General features: G+C 43.0%; 1 protein-coding gene across 1 annotated transcript in view; it reads left to right on the forward strand.

Moving 5' to 3' along the window:
* LOC309566630 (proton channel OTOP2-like) overlaps positions 1-10254 on the forward strand; it is a 110699-nt gene extending 100445 nt beyond the window's left edge. Inside the window, exons 5-6 of the mRNA XM_082271856.1 lie at positions 7369-8231; positions 10067-10254. Of these exons, the coding sequence (XP_082127982.1) occupies positions 7369-8231; positions 10067-10237 (1034 nt within the window). The 3' untranslated portion in view covers positions 10238-10254. The remainder of the gene's footprint in view (positions 1-7368; positions 8232-10066) is intronic.
* Positions 10255-23476: the final 13222 nt, after the last annotated feature.

Here is a 23476-nt window from a genome sequence, read left to right on the forward strand (position 1 = left end):
ATGAGGCATAATCTCAATGATGTATGCCTCCATCCCTAATTCTATACATGTCGAGGGGGGGGGGGGGGGTAAATATAGTTAGTATCAGGTAAAAAAGGCAATCGGCATATTGGATAAAAACAAAGTAATGGATAATGTATAATAAACATAAAATCCGTGGACTGTATTTAAATATGAAGCCGATTCGCCTGTAGTTACTAACCAATAGAATGGGTAAGAGGGGAAAAAAAAACGGGACTTTATATGAGGTGTGTGAGAACGGTTGGCAGGTAAAAATTACAATCACATGTATAAAACATATGAAAAGATTTAATTGAACAAATCTCATCACGATACATAACATATTGATGAATGCATGATACAAACATGTGATAGTTCATATTTGAAGAAAAAAACAATGTTGAACACTCCATGCATGGGTAATAGGATGCACATTGGAAGGGGATGAACAATGATGGTAATTGCCATGTATGGAATCCAAATATTGAAAGATAGGATGGATGCACATAAAACAGCTTGACGCGTTTCGTGGATTAATCCCACTCATCAGGAGCAAGTGCATCGCCAAACCCACTTAACAGTGGAAACATGTAGATAGGGTAAGGGTATGGATATTAGATAAAATAGTTGGGTAAAAATATTTTGGTCAAAGTAATGTGGATGATTTTCCAGGTGGGCAGGGGGTCTTTTTTGGGAGCTGTGGCGGCCTCGTCTGCGGCCAGAGGGCACCCCAAGTGGACATCCATGAAGGAGAGAAGCAACAATAACCCAGATTGATGCGCGATGATGGTGTCACATAAAATCCCATGGTTGACTGTGTAAAAAAAAGTGAGGGGTAAAATAGTTACTATACAGTTGGGATAATTTGGTGACAAGAAAGATGAGGATAATACCCAGGGTTAGAAAAGAGTTAAATAAAAAGAAATATTCAGCTCTGGACTCTTGTACACACCACTAATAAATGGACCAGCAGCTAAGCACTCAAGGGCAATATCTCCAAAACACCTTCTGAATACATAATAGAAAAATAGTGCAGCGCAATCCTAGTGGTAAAATTATAAAATCATGCGACACGAGTCCCAGTGTTAATAGGTGTCCATATAAACAGATAAAAGTCTCCAGTGTAAAGTGGTGTAAAGTGGTCCTAGGGCAATTCCATAAGGTGCTTGTCTCCACGGGTGCTCATGCAATCCCACCACCTGTTCACACTGCCGCTCACCTTAACAAAGAGACCCTACAGGGTCAACCAGCATTTCATCTCAAAATCAAAGCATCCTCACACTTTCTTCCTTAAGCATAGTAAATGATTACACCTCCGATGCACTGTCAGCTCCTCAAACAATGTTACCAATATGTGTAGGAGACAAGAAAAAACGATCTAATGCTCTCTGTATGCAATCAAGCACTCTTTAATCCATATAAGAAAACAACTCACATTTTTGAAGAAAATAACAGCGCATATCTGCAGAGTTTGCAAGCAGGCGTGCATCAGGTCCACCAACCCGGAAGAGTGAGAGGCGGCCGCGGGTCACGTGACATCCCTCGTACGCGTTACGTCCGTGAAAATAAGCGGGACTTCTTCAGCGGGACCCTTGCTGAAGAAGTTGCTGTTAAGGTGAGCGGCAGTGTGAACAGGTGGTGGGATTGCATGAGCACTCGTGGAGACAAGCATCTTATGGAATTGCCCTAGGACCACTTTACACTGGAGACTTTTATCTGTTTATATGGACACCTATTAACACTGGGACTCTGCATGATTTTATAATTTTACCACTAGGATTGCGCTGCACTATTTTTCTATTAGAAAAGAGTTAGGCCCAGGATCAGAACTCAAGGAAAGGGGTGCCAAAATGAAATGATGCTGGTGCACGGTGAGTGAAAAAAGAGATAAGAAAAGAGAGGGAAACAAGAAATAGTGTCGTGAGTTGTAGTCCAGTGATGAGGTGGCAGTGAGTAACCGTGGGAATGTGTGCTGAGTGCCTCAGGGAGAGTAAAACAGGGTGAAATAAGATCTAGAGGAAGTGAATAATGTCCAAACAAGGGGTGTACCAGAGGTTGGTCACAGCGGGGTCACCAACGTCACGTCCACGCTCTATAGAGGGGGAGGGTTGCCGAATCGCGGACAAGCAAAGTTCGTCCAGGATGACGGCACTGCACAGTCTCCCTCGTATTTGGGCGCGAGATGGACATCACGTGCCGCTAGCGTGATGGCGCCAAATGATGACGTCACACGAACGGCGCGGGAGACGTGACGCCGATGCACAGCAGAATGCCGCCCCAACACCCCGCCCCGCGTCCACAAGGGAGAGATAGGGGAGGGGGAGGCACCCGGAGCGCCTCGCAGCTCCCGAGCTTCACAACGGCCCAAGTGGAGATTCTCCATGAAAAAAATATATATAATCTAAACTTCCAACCAATGATCCCCCTGTGCATGATGAAGGGCAACAATGTATACATATAAAAATCAACTGATAAAATGCATGATCAATGACAACAATAGATACATGAATAAACTAGTATAATGTAGGCTGGAAAAACCTGGATTAATAGCCAATCTCAGAGCCACACACCTCCATCCCTATGAATATCAAAAACCTGAAACACAGTCAACCATGGGATTTTATGTGACACCATCATCGCGCATCAATCTGGGTTATTGTTGCTTCTCTCCTTCATGGATGTCCACTTGGGGTGCCCTCTGGCCGCAGACGAGGCCGCCACAGCTCCCGAAAAAGACCCCCTGCCCACCTGGAAAATCATCCACATTACTTTGACCAAAATATTTTTACCCAACTATTTTATCTAATATCCATACCCTTACCCTATCTACATGTTTCCACTGTTAAGTGGGTTTGGCGATGCACTTGCTCCTGATGAGTGGGATTAATCCACGAAATGCGTCAAGCTGTTTTATGTGCATCCATCCTATCTTTCAATATTTGGATTCCATACATGGCAATTACCATCATTGTTCATCCCCTTCCAATGTGCATCCTATTACCCATGCATGGAGTGTTCAACATTGTTTTTTTCTTCAAATATGAACTATCACATGTTTGTATCATGCATTCATCAATATGCTATGTATCGTGATGAGATTTGTTCAATTAAATCTTTTCATATGTTTTATACATGTGATTGTAATTTTTACCAGCCAACCGTTCTCACACACCTCATATAAAGTCCCGTTTTTTTTTCCCCTCTTACCCATTCTATTGGTTAGTAACTACAGGCGAATCGGCTTCATATTTAAATACAGTCCACGGATTTTATGTTTATTACACATTATCCATTACTTTGTTTTATCCAATATGCCGATTGCCTTTTTTACCTGATACTAACTATATTTACCCTCCCCCCTTCCCCCCCCCCCCCTTCGACATATGTAGCATAAAACAAATTGGCCTAAAATGTTAAAAAAATTAGATTTTTACTTTTTTTGGGAATTTCATATAAAAAAATGTGAAAAATATTGTTATTTTTGCAAAATTGGCGCTTTTTTTTATGTTTATAGCGCATGATCAAAAAATCGCACAGGTGATCAAATACCACCAAAATAAAGCTCTGTTTGTGGGAAAAAAAGGACATCAAATTTGTTTAGGTACAGCTTCGCACGACCGCGCAATTGTCCGTTAAAGTCACACAGTGCCGAATCGCAAAATAGGCCCTGGTCAGGAAGGGGGTAAAATATTCCGGGGCTTAAGTGGTTAACCAACCTCATTTTGTAGCAAAATTACAGATTTCACATTCACTGGAATTGTATTGAAGCTATCATTTCGTTTTGCCACGAAGCACTACAAGGTGGGATTAGTTTAAAAATAAGTTTCCCTTTATAGCCTGCTGTGCCTTTAACAAAAATCATTGTTTACTATGTCAGTGCTAACATACTGATCACATGGCTTTGTTGATAAACAAATTAATTTGATTGCCATGACAACACTGACATGGTGACCACATGACTTTGGGTTTAGGATCATAGGGTTTTGGTTATTGTTAGGGTTTGGGTTAGCAGGGGGGAAAACACTAAGGTTAAAGTGGAGTTCCACCCTGAAATACATTTTTTAGCTAAAAATACCCCCAGGACAGTCGGGGCTAGTGCATTTCGGCAACGATAGCCTCTGAACTGTCCACTGTTTCACTCACCTTTAAGAAGAAATACTTACCTTGAAAATGTCTTGTCCAGCGCTGCCATCTCAGGTGTGGGCAGCTGAAGCCGGAGCGTCCTCTTTGGTGTCCTCGTGACATCGGAGTCCCAGAATGCCCTTCACCGGCCCTGCTCGTCACTTCCGGGGCAGGCGCGTCATCCCTGCACAGCTTCTGGGCATGCCCAGAAGCTGTTTAGCAGGGAATGACTCACCTGCACCGGAAGTGATGAGCAGGACCAGTGCAGGCGCATTGACTCCTGGGAGCGATGGCGCTCATCTCCCAGGAGTCAATGCAAGCAGGAAGAGATGGCATGGCTGCAGAGGGAGGAAGAGGAAGGAAGGTAAGTATATTTTCTTTAAAAATAAGGTAAGTAAATAAAAAAAATCTAAACTATCCAATTCTTTTTCAGGAAAAAAAAGAAAGCGGATGGTGCAAAGATGTTTTCGAGGTCGGAACTCCGCTTTAAGGATAGTATTAGAGCTACCATTAGTTTAGGGTTAGCGCTTTTTGTCACAAAATCAGGTCCAAGGTGAAAGGATCTGCTCTCCTCCTCAGGAGCTGTTTCAAACCGATTCTACCCTAATATCCACTGAAAAAAGTGAATTAAAAGTCCCCGGACAATTTTACCTAGTGGTGAGTGGAAGTGGGCCTTATTCCCTGCTGCTATATATATATATATATATATATATATATATATATATATATATATTAATGCTTTGTGTCAGGAGCATGCTCAAAATTGTTACTGTTGTCACTATGACCACGCTGTCACCAGCTCCCAGTCACAGATTGCTAGTAAGGGCTCCCAATTGCCGAAAATAATGAAGATAACTTCTGCATGGGCTTACATTAACCACTTTGCCGCTCCTCACTAGAGCTGTACTGCGGCAAAGTGGCTCTTGTAGGTCTGACGACGTAGTACTACGTCGCCAGACACTCCCCCTTCTCGGAGGCTCGCTCCTGCTGTATTCAGTCACAGCGGAAGTCAGGCCAGGGGAGGAGCAGCGGCGATCGCCGCTGCTCTTCCCCGATCGTCGGGGAATCGAGTCTGGGAGTTCCGCCCACTTGTGTGAACAGAGCAGGCGGATCTCCTAAGTGACAGGCAGGGTCAGATTGCAGGGTTCAGCATAGCTGACCATCCGATCTGTCCCTGTGTCACTCAGTCACATCCCCCCACACATGTCAATATACACCAGGCATACATTAACCCCTCCCTCTCCAATAAAATTAACCCCTTCCCTGCCAGTGTCATTTCTACAGTAACAGTGCATATTTATAGCACTGATTACTGTAGTAATGTCACTGGTACCCCCAAAAGTGTCAAAAATGTCAGTCAAGGGTCCGATCTGTCTGCCGCAATGTCGCAGTCCCGCAAAAAAAAATCGCAGATCGCCGCCATTACTCGTTAAAAAAAAAAACACCAAAAACGACAGAAATCTTTCCCTTAGTAAACGCAATAACTTTTGCGCAAACCAATCAAAATACGCCCTTTGCGGGTTTTTTTTTACCAAAAATATGTAGCAGAAAACAAATTGGCCTAAAATGATAAAAAATTTTGATTTTTACATTTTTTTGGGGGGGAATTTCATATAAAAAAATGTGAAAAATATTGTTATTTTTTCAAAATTGTCGCTCTTTTTTTGTTTATAGCGCAAAAAGTAAAAATCGCACAGGTGATCAAATACCCCCAAAAGAAAGCTCTGTTTGTGGGAAAAAAAGGACGTAAATTTTGTTTGGGTACGGCATTGCATGACCGCGCAATAGTCCATTAAAGTCGCACAGTGCCGAATCGCAAAAAGTCGCAAATCCTCCGGTGGTAAAGTGGTTAAAGTGGTTCTAAAGGCTGAAGGTTTTTTAGCTTTAAAAGTGGCTCGGAGGAGAGCACACTGGAGTTCCCCGAGAGCAAAAAGCTTGCTGTGGGGGCACTCAGCAGGGGAGAGGGGCCAGGAGTGGTGGTGGGGGACCTGAGAAGAGAAGGATCAGGGCTGTTCTGTGCAAAACCATTGTACAGAGCAGGTAAAGTGAGGTAAACACTATAAGAAAATCAGGGGAGCAATCGTCCAATTTTCCTCATTGTTTCACAGCAAATCGGAAACCGATGAATGAAAATTCGTACGAAAATTCTCAAACAACAAAGGCTTTTTTTTTTTGTTTATTGTTTCTGATCATGCGCAGTCTTTCTTTTCTGATTTTTCTTGTATGAAAATCATATGAAAACAGCACAAATTAAATAAAAATCATTCATTCTGTTACCTTACAAGAAAAATTTTGGAATTTGTCTCTAGGAATTTTCGTACAAAAAGTTGGAATCGGCTGTAGAAAGTTGTGTACACACTATACGAAAATCGTACAAAAGTTCCTCGGACTAAAATGTTTGCCTAATTTTCTTATAATGAGCCTAAAGTTTAACAATCTTTTTTTTTTTTTATGACCATAACTAACACTTTAAGCTTATCTAAACTGAAAAAGAAAAATGTAATATATTTGTAGCATACCAGTCTATAGATGAGGTGGTTGCATTCGTTTTTTTTTTTTTTCAGATTTTTTATTTTCACCTGGCACTACTTTAAATAACGCATTTCCTGTCCCACGCCCCCCACGTGCCCTCTGTGACACACATTTGGCATGCTCTGTGATTGCTGTGTCAGAATCTCACAAAAAGTGAGTAGACCCCTCACATTTTTGTAAATATATGTTAGTACAGTGATCTCTCCTGCTGTTCTATTGTGTTCGGACATGGGGCGCCACATGGCTGCCCTTTGGCTGAGAGCGCTAATAGGGAGCCAGTCGGCAGAACTTTTTCGGTCATGACCCTTCGACAGAAGCTGGCCAAATGGCCAGTTTCTGTCAGGTCGGCTGCTTTACACATGAGCCGAATGTTGGCCGGTTTCTATTGAACCAGCCAATGCCGCCCAACATTTAGCCCATGTGTACTTGGCTTAAGCCTCTATATATGCCACGTGACTTCCAGGTGCCACTGAAAATGACATTGTGTGTCTGCTCTGGCACTTGTCTTTGGTTGCCTATGCCCGCTCCATCAGGTTATTATTTCTGTCTATTTTTTTCTGTGCTAGCGACAACTACTGTTCATTTCATGTCCTGCTGTCACAGGGTCAAGAAATGAGGTGGATTCTCTATGTTTTGTCTAATTTTGAATACTAGGTTTTCTCTATGAAACTGACCAGATGTTTTCTTACAATTCCATGCTACTTTTCTCAACAGATGTACATGAAAATGTGAGCAGATGTGAATGTGCATACAAATGTGGAGATGACAAAACGGTTTATATGTACCTGTACCCATTTAATATTGAGTACAACCTCTTTGCTGCAGCAATGATCTATATCATGTGGAAGAATGTTGGACGCCATATTGATGAAAATGCTTTTTTCCACCATGGACTGGGGCCAGGGTTTCATCAACACATCCCGCTTCTAGGCCTCTTTTCTGGTTTGGGCGTTCTTATCACAGGCCTAGTAATGTTTGTCTTGTATGAACTGGGTAGAGAGGATCCTAAAAAAAATTGGCTTTCATTGACTGCTTTCTACTACTTTCATGTGATCGGCCTCGTTCTCATGTGCCTGGCCAATGTGATGGGAATTGTAATTTTCAGGCTTGATAAGAGAAAAATGGACAATCAGAAGAACCCAAGCCGGACCTTAGATATAGTTCTACTCTTGTTGGCAACATTAGGTCAATATGGAATTTCTTACTATTCTATTATTGCCATGACATCCACGGTTCCCTTTATCCTCCTGTGTGGGTTAACCCTTTCCTATTCTGTACTGATGATTATTCAACACTCTCTTCAAAATGTTTTTATAATAGAAGGCCTACACCGTCTCCCCCCACCCAACTTACTAAATTCTCATCAGGGAACAGGTCACCACAGACCTGTGGAACAACATGATTCTATAAGATGTAGAAGTGTGCCAGAGAAAGAAAGCAGATTATCCCTAACAAGCCCTCCGGAAAAAAGGAGAATGTCGAGAAGAGAAACCCTGAGTCAGCATATTAAGAGCCATCTAAAGAAAAGAAAAACTATGAAGGACGTTTACTTGTTTCTCTTCCTCTGTAACATTATTGTAAGTAATTCATGTCAAAAGTACAGATATTATTGAAAAATATTTCTTTCAGAAAACCACAGAAACTGATTTACTAAAGAAATAGAGAACTTCCACTTTGCAAACTAAATGTTCACTCAGCTTGGTGCATAAGGTGAAGCTTTATTCATCCAAACATGTGCAATGCAATGATTCTGTTTTCTTGCATGATTGGGTATTCCATTTGATCTTTACAAAGTGAGCATCCTCTACTCCTTTAGCAAAAGTCAGATTTCTCCTTTTTGCATCACCAGCCCAAATTTTCTTCTAGCATTCTAGATTCTAGCAGCTCTTCATGGGCAGGCTGAGAAGTGGCTTCTTGGCTGTTTAGTCAAATGTGAAACTCCACTATTGTGTTGGGTACCTGAGGGCTACTACAAGGGTCCCTCAGCTTTAAATGGGCTGCATGTGTCTTTCGCTTAGTACCTTGTTTTTTCGTTTTTATCTGATGGAGAGATTCTGGTTTCGAGAGAAGATGCCAAAATACAGCAAAAGGAAAAAATGGGTACACCAATACAATGGTGTGGGGATGCTGAATAATGGAAAAATCATAAATAAGATAAGAGCAAGGGAGTGGTGGCCAGGATCTCTGAATTGATTTCTGAGAGGAAAAGTGACTTTCAAAATATAGTAAATACATCTACTCCTTAATTTTTCCTGGAAAACTGAGGTGAGAAGGAGCCTACATTGAGAGCTGTTTTATAGTAGCTCCTGGAATTCAGAGCCATTAATGAGCAGTAGGATCACGGGCAGGGGCAGATTGGCAACTTTCATCCCCGGGGGCAAGTACAAACCAGAGGCCCATGGTGCAGCGACTCGGCCCCCCTCCAACTCACCCTCTTCCTGGCCTCCTCCTAACCCACATTCCAGGCTAAAACCCTGCCCCAGGGACTCTCTACTCACCGGCTGAATCCGGGTTCCCAACCTGGCCAGCAGGGGGCAGTTGGAGGGAGCTGGGACAGCTCAGTTGGGGCTGGTCAGGAGAGGGGAGTCTAAAGTGGGGCATGGAACTGGTCTCTGCTCAGACACAGTTTACACCATCCATGCTGGGGAGGGAGGACTGCGCTCTGTCCTTGTCTTCATCCTGCACTCAGTAGGTCAGTGGTGGGGACTTTTTACTTCTCTTCACCAGGAATCCTTTAGGCATGTCTGTGGCAGAAGCGGTTCAGCCTTTTTACAGGACATCAGAGTGGCCTGGGCGGCAATTGCCCCCCTGCCCCCTGGCCCAGTCCTCCCCTGATCACGGGAGTGGAATAAAAAAGGGTAAGTACACAGATCTTTTATAGTCAGTGTTAGGCTTCTCATCCTCTTTAGGTTGCTAATTCTGGGTTTATTTTTTCTCCTTATGTTCATGTGGAAAGTTTTAATGTTAGTGTTTTTTTTCCTTTGGGTTAATGTCCATAGTCTGGGCAAAGGTGCACTTTAAGAATAAAGATCTAAAAAAAAAAAAATAATTATGAAGGCTAAAAGCCTGGACAAGTAATTAGTTTCCCCAACAAGCAATTCAGTTGTAATGTAAAAAAAGTTAAAATTCAAGCTCCAGACAATTTTTGGTAAAGCAGGGAAGGACTTGATCGAAAATCTCTACAATGAGGACAGTGAAAAAAACACTCTTACAGTAGAGCGAGCAGGATTAGAGCTTCTCAAAATGTTTTTATTGATGTCCATGCCTCCCTGTCCTGGTGTTCACCCATTTTTTGCAGGTGTCACAGGGACAAGAAGTGAGGATAAAAAAAACTTGTATAGTTATGTATGACTTTTTATAGCAGTCATTGCCTAGAAATGTATTTATTGACATACTTGTCCTATTCCCACAGTTCTGGATTATGCCAGCCTTTGGAGCTCGGATCAGGTTTGACACAGGACTGGAGGTGAAATTTTATGGATTTTCTATGTGGGCTATAATTACCAATATTTGCCTTCCCTTTGGAATTTTTTACCGGATGCACGCTGCTGCCAGTCTGCTGGAACTATATAGCATGGCCTAGAATATTTTCTGCTGTCTGAAACAGTCTGAAAAACGTTGGCGTTTCAAAGGAGAAGAACCTGCTGAGAAAAAAAGGGCTTGTAAAAATATGGATTGACATACGGGCCTATAAAAATATGGAGTTGTCATGGATCTAGAGGAAATTGTTCTCTTTTAGCAAATACCTTGCACCCATTTTTCCACAAAACTGGTGGGTCTTATTGGCGCAGTCTTTCAGAGGCATTGGCCTAAAGCAGAGGAATATTTTAAAGCGTTATATCATATGTTTTGCCTAACTTCTTGTTTTGAACTCACAACCATTGTGCAGGTATTTAGAATAGTCTCACTAAATTGAGACTTTTTTGTAATGATTAATAGAATCCATGAGTGATAACTAGAGGTTAGATTTCTGATATTTTCTATAACTTACTAGAATGTTAGCTTTAACATCAACTTTACTGTCTTAATTGTTTAGTGCATAGTGGATTGTTGGGGGATTTTGTTTGCATCTTTTACACAACCCAAAATATTTCATTCGAATTTCGATATTAATAAAGAAAATTATAATCTGTAGTGAAATTTTTTTAACCACAAACAATTTATTGAAATTGAAGTTGTTTTCCCACAGAGATTAGCCATTTATCAATTACAAAGTAAAAGTTGTATCTGTAGGGACAATTGAGATATTTGGTATTCCATGTACAGTTTACAGCAAGACTCTAAGGCTGATGGTTATCATTACACACAATAAAACAACACAGTAAGTATGACGCATTGTAAAAGCAACTTAACATTAGAGGGAGGTAAGTAATTGGGGGAATGGTGGTATAGAATGGCAAGGAGAGGGGTATCAAGGGAAGAGGAGGCATCATGTTTCAAGCTCCTAAAAAATGGGGGTGGCGCATATTGAGAGGCCGGGGAGAGCATGTTAAAGAATAAGTCCATACTACAAGGCTTGTATCAGCCTTCATTGGAAAGACAATTTCTCAGTGGTTGCACAGAGTGAAGGTGATCAACACGTATGTTGCAGGGTCGGAGGGAGCAATACTCCAAAACTTGGGATTGCTGGAACATGTTCGCATTCTTGGATGAGGGACAGGCTTTCCATGGGGGATCTTCTGACGCTTGAGCCCGTAGCTTGGTGCTCCTCACTGGGTTCCTCCTCTCCACTTCTCCTCCCCTCCTCTTCTGCTCCCCGTCCTGTTTTTTAAATGTTTTTTTTCTTTTCTCTTTACTCCGCCTTTCCCCCCCTCTTCCTTTCCCCCTCCTCTCTTTCTCCTGTCTTCCTGACCTTCTCCCCCCCTCCCTTGCCCTAATATTTGAAAATCACATTTCTTGGCTCTGTAGAGAGCCTGTTTATAACACAACACAAGAATGCATTATGTTCTTTACTTTTTGCTCCTACCTCAGTCCGTCAGACTGCAGACTACAGTTGGTAATGCGTATTTCTTATGTCTAAGTTGTACCTCATGATGTTCTATGTTGTAACTTTTATTGTTTACTTATTATTTCTGTTCTTCGGGCCGTATTTTTGGTCCAGTGCTGTGTTGCTTATGTGCCTTACTTTATAAATAAAGAATTTGAAAAAAGAATAAGTCCACACTAACACTATAAATCCATGCCTCTCTAGACCTCAACGATCTAACACTAGCCTATCTAGCCCTGTAAAGAAGAAATCAGTATTCATACCTTTTTTAAAGCCGATACAACCCGATCCCACGCTGAGCTGTCAGCTGTGGCTTTGCTGTGGATGTGGGTGCAGAGGACACAACGGAAGCCCCATAGTAACTCTATGGGTGACGTCACTTCCCATTCATTTCACAGCCATTGTCGGCTGTGTCCTCTACAAAGCTTCTGCTGCTGGGAATCAGGTCACATCGGCTTAAAAAAAGGTACACTAATTTCTTCTTTACAGGGTTAGATAGGTAAGTGTTATAACATGGAGATCTATAGATGCAGAGATTTTAGTTTTAGGGTGGTCTTATCCTTTAAAAGTCTAGTGAGGGGTAGAAAAGAACACAATGACCAATGTAGTTCTCCCTAACTACAGGGTATTCCGGGAGGAAGTTTGTCTCTGCCTGTACTGAAGTTTTTTAAGGTTGATATATAGTAGGGATGCACCGATATTTCGGCCACCGAAATTTTGCAGCCGAAAATGGGCCTATCCCATTTCGGCCGAAAATTGGTTAAACATGCCGAAATTAATGGCCGCCATGAGGAAGGAGGAGGGCGCAGCACTGGTTTGAAAAGTCCCGCCTCTGGCCGGCCGCCCGCCTCCCTGTGATGTCCCTACTACTACGATTTGTATGAATGAACTGACTTGACACCGGGCGGGCGAGTGGCCGCTAATAGCTATAACTATGTGAGTGCTTCACTTCCCTGTCATGCGGGTATCTCTTCTGACAGGGAAGTGAAGCGCTCACATAGTTATAGCTATTAGTGGCCGCTCCCCCCGCCCTCCCGCCCGGTGTGTCAGTTCATTCATGGACAGATCGTAGTAGTAGTGACATCACCGGGAGGCGGGCCGCCGGCCAGAGGCGCGTCTTTTGAATGAAGGACACCGGAGGAGCAGAGTGTCTGACAGTAAGGACGCTGAGGCAGGGGGGGGGGGCGCTGAGGCAGGGGGGTGGGGGGGGAAGCTGAGGCAGTGGGGGGGGGGGAGCTGAGGCGAGCTTACCATTGGTATTAGTATTATGCAGCATGAGGGGGTTAATATATTGCCACTGCTGGTCACTGATGCATTAGTGACCGACCAGTGGCAATTAATTAACCCCTTGCTGCATTAGTGCAACCAGTATCAGTGCAACCAGTGTTAATTAACACTGATACTGGTTGCACTAATGCAGCACTAATGCAGCACAAAGGGGTTAATTAACTTCCACTGGTCGGTCACTAATGCATCAGTGACCAGCAGTGGCAATACATTAACCCCCTCATGCTGCATAATACAAATACCATTGGTAATTAAATTAACCACTTGCCAACCCGTCACAGTACTTATACTGTGACAGGGTGGCAGCGACAGGTGTACGTCGCTGCCTGTTTTTGGTGTATGCCCCTCTTCTATCTATTTTAAAATTATTTGGGGGAAAAAGTAATTTTCGGTTTCGGTTTCGACCCAGAATTATCATTTCGGTGCATCCCTAATATATAGTCAAAACTTTTTTTTAGTTTGAGAACTACTAGGGGTGATTATATTGTGCATGCACTGCATCCCCAATTGTAAAGTATATCTGGAAGGCAAGGGAAATATAGGAATATTTTTTTAGTCCATAACATACAATTCTAAATATTTTTATAAAACTCTGAACATCTCAACATGTGTATCAATTCTATATCACAAGAAAATACTATTATGAGGTTTCTTCACATCAATGACTATACTGTATGTATATAATGCAATTCATTAAAATAATCAAATCAATGAATATAGATAATCCACAAACAAATTCCAAATGTTACACCAGGGTGTAATCAGATACATCCCTGATGGAATAAAGATTTAATCCTCCTTTGTACATTTGCCAGATCCAGGTCTGGGGTGAGAGTGTGTTAATCTGCAACGCGTTTCACAGGTTTTCCATCTGCTGCATCAGGTAATTGTGGATCATTATATGTGTGTGTCTACACCATAGAAAAAAAATGAACTGATTACTCAATATTCCCAGGCATAAAATGCATGATAAAGCAAAAAACATACATATATTGTTTTTAACAGTCAGATGTACACTATATTACCAAAAGTACTGAGATACCTGCCTTTACACACACATGAACTTTAATGGCATCCCAGTCTTAGTCCATAGGGTTCAATATTGAGTTGGCCCACCCTTTGCAGCTATAACAGCTTCAACTCTTCTGGGAATGCTATCCATAAGATTTAGGAATGTTTGACCATTTTTCCAGAAGCGCATTTGTGAGGTCAGGCACTGATGTTAGATGAGAAGGCCTGGCTTGCAGACTCCGCTCTAATTCATCCTAAAGGTGTTCTATTGGGTTGAGATCAGGACTCTGTGCAGGCCAGTCAAGTTCCTCCACCCCAAACTCACTCATCCATGTCTTTATGGACCTTGCTTTGTGCACTGGTGCGCAGTTATGTTGGAACAGGAAGGGTCATCCCCAAACTGTTCCCACAAAGCTGAGAGCATAAAATTGTCCAAAATGTCTTGGTTTTGCTGACGCCTTAAGATTTCCCTTCACTGGAACTAAGGGGTCAAGCCCAACCCCTGAAAAACAACCCCACATCATAATTCCCCCTCCACCAAATGATTTGGACCAGTGCACAAAGCAAGGTCCATAAAGACATGGATGAGCGAGTTTGGGGGGAGGAACTTGACCGGCCTGCATAGTGTCCTGACCTCAACCAGATAGAACACCTTTGGGAATCAGAGTGGAGACTGCGAGCCAGGTCTTCTTGTCCACATCAATGCCTGACCTCACAAATGCACTTCTGGAAGAATGGTCAAACATTGCCATAGACACTCCTAAACCTTGTGGACAGCCTTCCCAGTAGAGTGGAAGCTTTTTTAGCTGCAAAGGGTGGGCCAACTCAATATTGGACCATATGGACTAGGATTGGGATGCCATTAAAGTTTGTGTGTGTAAAGGCAGGAGTCCCAATACTTTTGGAAATATAGCAACATAAGTATACTGATTGTTACTTGGCTGATGTTGTTATTACATATATATATTTGTTATAGATAGGGTTAGAGCTGTTATATAACTTAGAAACCTTTTGGATTGATTGGGGATGGGTTAGAACAGCTGTGAGGTCTTAATTACTGTCAGTGTCCCCTTCTAATGGGAATGCACAGACCTAACCCCTTGAATAAACGCCATAAACTATAAATTATCAATGAGATGAAAAATTCTCTTTGTGTAAAAAAGGGGCGGTCAGTGACGGCACAGTGAATTGCTTTGATCTGTCCTGGAAGCCCTGCAGAAAGAAGAGCGAAAAGAGTGGAGATTTCAAATCCCCGGACTGCTGAACTGTCAGTGTGGGCACTGACAGCTCGGCAGGACCCATGGAGGTAAGTACAGTGGGGACAAAGGGGGATAGAGTACATGTGTAGTATTAGTTCACCTTTTAATTTTTTTCTGAAAAGGGGAACTAACCCTTACTTTAGCCCCATACGAAAATATGCAGGCTCTTGGCACCTGGTCCTTAGCGCCGAGGGGCCGCATAATTGCTGCCTATTGCTTCATTTACAGTTCTCTGCACAGACTGTCTGTCATTATCATTATCTAGTGACAGCTCCCGGGAGCTGTCACTAGATGGCACTGCTGATAATGACAGACAGTGTGTGCAGAGAACTGTAAATGGAGGTAGATGGTGTGGAACAGAGCGATCCCCGGGCTCCTACTTATGTTTTTTATGCTTATTTGCATATCCTTAAGGAAAGGCTATCCTGAAGACACCCAAGCTTATCCACTTACCATAAAGCCTGTCAGACCCCAAGACCATAAGGCCTTAAGGGGTCCACACAATCTGGTAAGTGGACTCACGTGTGGGGAAGAGGGCACGCGTGGATTTATTCATAAAGCACTTGGGAGCACTTTATTATACAGCATTTGCACAAAGAATTTGCAAAGTGGACATTTGTGTTTTTCACTGAACTTTGTTTGAACACGACTATATTCATATTTTTATATATTTTATATAATTTTATTTATGGACATGTATATGTATAGCACATCATTTTTCACTGGTTTATTTAATTAATGTTTAGATCACTAGAATACTGTTTTTAGCGCTGTGTTTATATATTTAGCCATCTCAGCCTGCTTGCAGTATGGAGAGTCGACTTGGATCGTTCATCAAGAAGTCATTAAAGGTCCTCAGGATTGGTGGGGGGGCACTTGCCCAAAATCCAGATACCATTGACCAATACATCACTCTGAACACTGTATACAGACACCTTATACTTGGATTGCTAAGAGGATTGCCACTAGTCAGAACTAGGGATGATCAAACTTTTCAAAAGTTCGGTTCGACCAGAACACCCGAACTTCCCGAAAGTTCGGCCCGGATTTCAGAACCCCATTGAAATCAATGGGACCCGAACTTCGGTAATCAAACAACACCATTTTGAAGCCCTAAAACCCAATAAATGCCCCTAAAAAGTGCCTAGGGTTCTGGGTCATGCCCCAGGGACTATTAATCACATTTAATATCATTTATGATAGAGATCCAATTATTGAAAAAATTATTTAAAAAAAAAAAAAAAAATGAGATTTCTTTGGATTTAGCATCTGGGGGGTCTAAAAAGTGTACCTGTGAAGTTTCAGCTCTGTAGCATGTCCAGAACCAGAAAAAAAAGTTTGTTTGTATTAGAATTGCAATAGAACAGGGATATGGCTCCGCTATTTTCACACCTTGGGCATTTTTTTGGGCATTTTTTGGGGGTTATTGGAGGCAGACATAACATCAGAACTTCTGTGTAGGGGTATATATACACACATAGAAAAGGGTTAAATACCAGCGCTGTGGAGTTTCAGTACTTAATTGGACTAAGTTAGTGGTGTAAGCTGCCCCCAACCTACCTCTGAGGTAGTGGATTAGAAGAAAGTGCAAGTAATGTTGGAACCGGCGCTACCACTTTAAATGCTGTGCTTGTGCAATTCCATAAATTATGTAATTCATACGTTGTTAAAAAGTGCATGTAGTGCTTGTGATGCAAAAAATCAAAAGTGCTACATGCTGATAAAACATCGATAAGTTAACATGGGCTGTGCTCAGTGTACCATATCATAGAATGTCATAAAATATCATAAAAACACATATGTATAAAGTGCCGAGTGCTACTAGTGCCAAATACCATGTATGGTGATCCGTGCTATAACAATGTATGGCGCCGGTGGATGACCCACCAAAGACACCGCTGCTTACCGCACTCTTTGGGCAGGTGACTCGGCACTCCTTGGTCACAACCGTTCCCATCCCTAGTCAGAACAAGCTGCCCTGGCATTGATTGCTTATCACTGTAAAATGCTTAGGAATTTTTTGTTTCTTTGAGCTCCAACTGCAGGTGAAGATAATTGGAAGGCCTTGCGTTTTGAACACTGCTATTTTACTGCTCTTTAAGGCGACATGCTACTGGTATCTATATTACTTCATCTCTCATTAGCAGGGCCGGCCCTACCACTAGGCAAACTAGGCAGCCGCCTAGGGCGCACTACTGCCTAGGGCGCAGCCACGGCCACTGGTTGTCATGGAAAGTCCTGGTGGGGGGTGGTGGAAGCAGGGAAGCAAACAGCGGCATTCGTGAGGAGTAAGCATCTGTCTCCATGTGTGAGCGGATGGCCCCGGAGATGGAGACCACAGAGAAGGTAAACACTGAGGGGCTGCTAGGCCTGAGAGCTTGGGATGGGAGGAAAGCAGCAGTGGGGCGGCGGTGCCTTTCCAGAGCCTGAATGTCTTCTCCACCCTCCACTCCAACATCATGTGACAGCGCCCCAGAGGACTAGGATGGGAGCAGTGGAGGTTTGGTATGGGGGTGGGGGTGGGGGTGCGGCTCACACCTAGGTGACACCCGCAGAGAGGTGACACCATCCCAAGGGCAGCCGAGGGTCCCGGAATCAGCCAGGACATGCCGGCGCTGCGCTAGCCCTGAGTGAGACTCCTCAGTCTCACTCTCACTGCTGCTGTGGCTGCCTCCTGTCACAAGCCTCCTGCCCCGAGATGAACAGTCAGAGCAAGAAACTCTCAAGGCAGCGGCTGCACACTGTATCCTCCCCCGTCCGCTGCCCAGTTGCAATGGGGGGGGTCTGTAATGAGAGGGGGGTCTGTACTGAGGGGGGGTTTGTACTGAGTGAGAGGGGGGTCTGTAATGAGAGGGGGAGCTGTAATGAGAAGGGGTCTGTAATGAGAGGGGGGTCTGTAATGAGAGGGGGGGGTCTGTACTGAGTGTGCACATAGTCTAGCACCAGCCCTGGGTGTAGTCAAGGGGGCAGATACAATGGGGCGGCAAAATGAGGTTTCGCCTAGGGCTTCAAAAATCCTTCCACCGGCCCTGCTCATTAGGATAAAGGTATTATAGGCCGGCCTGGGGTTCTCCTTTAGCAGTAGTATTACGTACAGCAACCAATAACCTTCTTGAGAGATCCATTTACTTACTGTCTGTTGTGTACATTGGTATCATTCACCTGTTCTTGCTAATTGTCATTTAACTGCTTTAAGAACTATTTCAACTGAGTCTTGTAGACAAGAAAGATTGGCCCGCGGGACTTTAAATGAGGTAAATGCTAGTGGCTGGCAATAAAATACAAGGGTAGGTAGGTAAAAAAGTAGACTTTTATTATAGTATAAAAAATATTATAGAGGTAAGGAATGGTGTCATACATTGGATTACATATGAACTAGCCCACTGGCTGAATTGTGTACAATACACAGCATAAATACGGTAGTAATATATCACATAGTGATATACATCATAGTAATACAGCTTGGTTTCAGAAGTAGCCTTAATGACATATTATGGTTCCATAATAATAGAATATACTGCATCCTGACTGACGCGTTTCGCTAGCTGTTCGCTCGCTTCTTCAGAGATAAATGCATTCAAGGTATATCTATGAGGAAAAAATTGTTGAAGTAAAAAATAAATCAATTAAAAAATACCTGAAAAAAGGTTCAGTAAAGTAATAGAGACTCATGGGAGTACTAAATAATCACAGGTCGATGGAACTAAGCTGGGGAAATAAACTTCTGTGTGGTAGTGATGGCATATAAATGACCCAGGAGCTGAAGGGTCCCGAATGGATGCAAGCCAGAAAGGGGGGCCCGTGGTAAGTGGGTGATGAGTAGTAAGATGGAGGAGTGCACCTTCCAAATCTGTCATAAATATAAATGGAGTAATAAGGGTGTAACGTAGTGTTATCATATATAAGAATCGCAGGATAATGTTCGAGATAAAGGAAGGGCTGGTGTGCAGATAATGAGAGTGATAAAGACCAAGGTGGAATAAATCTAAAATCTTGGTTTCTTTTTTCTTTTTTTATACATTTATTGTTTTTTACATCAATCATCTGGTTTCCCCTATGTGATGTCTTTCACATTGGGCGCTGCATCCCATTGTGTTCTTTTGGGGTCCTGTGTGTTTGGTTGTGGCTGCTATAGTCCCGGGACCTGCGATGTATAAAAAGGAGGCCCCTCCTCCTTGCTGTCCCCGCCCTTCCCCTTTGGGACGAGCGGGTCCACCCATACATTGGCGTCATTCCGCACCTCCAGCTCTGTGCGCCGGTGTCATTACTGACGTCACCACGCTGCTGCGTGCCTATACATCAGTGGGTAGGGAGAGGTCCACCTCCAGCGTTCTTCTCCCCCACGAGATCATGGACGCTTTGCCTCTGTTTGATCTGGTAGTTACCCGCCGCATGACGCTAGGGTCCCTTGTATGCTACTGGCTTTGGATCCACATGGTAAGTTTGGTCTCTGGGCTTTCTCCCCTCCCTTCTCTCTCACTGGCACTTCTCTTCTTAGCACCATATCTCTTATATGGTCAGCACTAACCCACTCAGTTCTACATTGTTTTTACTCTCCACACCTATAGCGTTGGGCCATGCTACACTTATACTTTATCACTCATTACAGTGTACTAGTTCCTTGGTGCAGGTTTACTCTATTTCTTTCCTCTATTTTCATTTATTCCACCTTGGCCTTTATCACTCTCATTATCTGCACACCAGCCCTTCCTTTATCTCGAACATTATCCTGCGATTCTTATATATGATAACACTACGTCACACCCTTATTACTCCATTTATATTTATGACAGATTTGGAAGGTGCACTCCTCCATCTTACTACTCTTCACCCACTTACCATGGGCCCCCCTTTCTGGCTTGCATCCATTCGGGACCCTTCAGCTCCTGGGTCATTTATATGCCATCACTACCACACAGAAGTTTCTTTCCCCAGCTTAGTTCCATCGACCTGTGAATATTTAGTACTCCCATGAGTCTCTATTACTTTACTGAACCTTTTTCAGGTATTTTTTCATTGATTTATTTTTGACTTCAACAATTTTTTCCTCATAGATATACCTTGAATGCATTTATCTCTGAAGAAGCGAGCGTACAGCTCGCGAAACGCGTCAGTTCAGGATGCAGTATATTCTATTATTATGGAACCATAATATTTAATTAAGGCTACTTCTGAAACCAAGCTGTATTACTATGATGTATATCAATATGTGATATATTACTACCGTATTTATGCTGTATATTGTACACAATTCAGCCAGTGGGCTAGTTCATATGTAATCCAATGTATGACACCATTCCTTACCTCTATAATATTTTTTATACTACAAAAAAAGTCTACTTTTTTACCTACGTACCCTTGTATTTTATTGCCAGCCACTAGCATTTACCTAATTTAAAGTCCCGCGGGCCAATCTTTCTTGTCTACATATGTATTTTGGGATGGAGGTGTGCTATGGAAGTAACCAGACCATTCCCCTGTTTGCTATTTCAACTGAGTCTTGGTTGTTTATCCAGGACTTATATATTCCCTTTTAAGTCTCTTCTTTTGTATGTATAAAGAGAAAATCCCACGCTATGGAGTTATAAGGGATGAAGGGGCTGCAGCCTCCCTAAAATATAGCAAGAAGCTATATCTAGATAGTAAATGTATAGGGGTAGGGAAATGGCGCTGCCCAAGTCTCTGCTAAATCTGAGAGAGCTAAAACAATCTGCATTGTGTCAGTGTGTTATTTAAAGGTATACACAACATGTCTGAACCTAAAATGTCAGGAGGGCTTTAAAGTTCACAGGGTCAAAGCGGGAAATGAAGAACATGCAATTTCAAGCAACCCCCAAGGGGCAGTGCTACACTATTTTTTTTCCCCACGAAGGTGGAGTTACCCTTTAAGGACCTAATTAACAGCAACATAATTAAAGTGGAGTTCCACCGGATTTTGTGTTTATTAAAAGTCAGCAGCTACAAAAAGTGTAACTACTGACTTTTAATAAACACACACTCACCTGAACCACGATCCAGCGATGTGGCTGGTGGGAGCCTCGGTTCTCCCCCTCTTCTCCCGTGGCCCCCGGCATCTCTAGTGTGGGCACCCGGCCGTGACAGCTTGCAGGTTCCCAGCCATGGTGCGTACTGTGCATGCCCGAGTCACGATGCACTTCCTGAGTGGACGGGCAATCTTCTGGAACCTGTGATGTGTCCCAGAAGATTGCAGGGATGGAGGGGGAGAGGAGAACTTCAGCTCGAGCCGCCTCAGTTCTCCCCCTCTTATCCCAGCGGTGCCGGCATCTCTAGTGTGGGCACCCGGCTGTGACAGTTTGCAGGTTCACAGCCATGGTGCGTACTGCGCATGCCCGAGTCACGATGCACTTCCTGAGTGGATGGGCAATCTTCTGGGACCTGTGACATGTCCCAGAAGATTGCAGGGATGGAGGGGGAAAGGAGAACTTCAGCTCGAGCCGCCTCAGTTCTCCCCCTCTTCTCCCTGCGGCGCTGGCATCTCTAGTGTGGGCACCCGGATGTGACAGCTTGCGGCTTTACAGCGGGGTGCACACTGCGCCTGTGTGAGTCGCATTGCACGTCCTGAGTGGACGGGCAATCTTCTGGGGCCTGTGACATGTCCCAGAAGATTGCAGGGATGGAGGGGGAGAGGAGAACTCCTGCTCGAGCTGCCTCGGCGGCCTGAACGGAAGTTGGAGTAGGTACCTGTCAAATCAGGTACCCGCTCACCCCCCAAAAAATGACATGCCAAATGTGGCATGTCAGGAGGCCTTAAAGTGGAATTTACATTTTTGGGTGGAACTCTGTTTTAACCAAGGAGGGGGCTGAGTGCATTTTCCTGAAAAAAGACCAGGCAAGCATTTGTGTAGTGTAAGTATGAGCAATCACTTTGCAGAGAGTGACAAGTTCAAGTAAAGCAGCAAAGGGTCTTGTAAAGTTTGCATTAAAAAAAAGTTCATTAAACAGTTATTATTAAAAAAAAAAAAAAACAGCAAAAAGTGAAGAAAAATAGAAAGAAGAAGAGAAACTATAAACAGATTTGGAGACTGAACAGTCAATAAAAGAAGACATCATGGGCTAGTCAGGTGCCACAAATAATCTGGCTAGGTTCCTGAAGACTGAAATCGATTGGCAAGATAAAGCATCAGCAATTAGTGTTAGAACAGTCAGAAAGGCAACAGGCCTTCAGCCAAGTATTGAATTGCAAACAGCACAAAACCAAATGACAAAGTAACCTGAAAACAGGAAGGGACTTGAAGGATAAGCTAACCAAATACAAAACACCCTTATTGGCCATGTGCAGCAAGATCATTTTGTTGCAAAAATGACAACCGCAAATAATAGACACAACCTCAGGGAACTATTCCAAAAGAACACATTTTGGTAGCTACATGCTTAATCCAAGATTCCTGCCAAACAGAAACACACCATCAGCAAAGCCAAAAAACGCCAAAAGCCCACAGAAACCACTGCATAAGTGTACAGCTCCAAACTATCAGCAGAGGAATTTCTCTTGTAAGACCTGACATTACATAAGAGGAATGTCTACCAATCCAGTAAATCCTCCTAAATTTCTAAGTAAATTTTGACATGCAAAAAATGTAATTTAAGGTGAAATTATGCTTATTCAAAAATAAAAAAAGTGGGCCTCCAGGAGCTTTTGGCCATAATGTGCTAATATGCACAGCATAATTAGAGTAAGTACAGTATCAACTAAACCAGTCATACGAGGGTAAAGAACAGGAGCAGACTGGGCCACAACATTATAAGGAAGCAGAGGATTGGAATAAGGCACAGGGGATACATTAATGGACTGTTTCACCCCCTTCCTGCCCAGGCCACTTTTCAGCTTTCAGCGCCATCACACGTTGAATGACAATTATACTCCGACATGCAACACTGTACCCAAATTATTTTATATAATTTTTTGAGACAGACAGAGCTTTCTTATGGTGGTATTTAATCAGCATTGGGCTATTTAACTTTTTGCTATATGAAGGAAAAAAGACCAAAAAATTTTGAAAAAAAATCTTTTTTTCTTAGTTATTTTTCTGTTATAAAACTTTGAAAATAAAAATCTTTCTTAATACAGCTAGAGCCGGTTCACACTGGGGCGACTTGTCAGGCGACTTGGTCGCCTGACAAGTCGCCTGCCATAGATTAGCACAGGACCCGTTCTAATAGGAGCGACACAAGTCGCTCCGACTTAAAAAAAGGGTCCTGTACTACTTTGGGGCGACCTGGAGCGACCTGCATTGACTTCAATGATATGAAGTCCGTG

The sequence above is a fragment of the Pelophylax lessonae genome (genome assembly GCF_965119305.1).
Source record: "Pelophylax lessonae genome assembly, chromosome: 11".
NCBI lineage: Eukaryota > Metazoa > Chordata > Amphibia > Anura > Ranidae > Pelophylax > Pelophylax lessonae.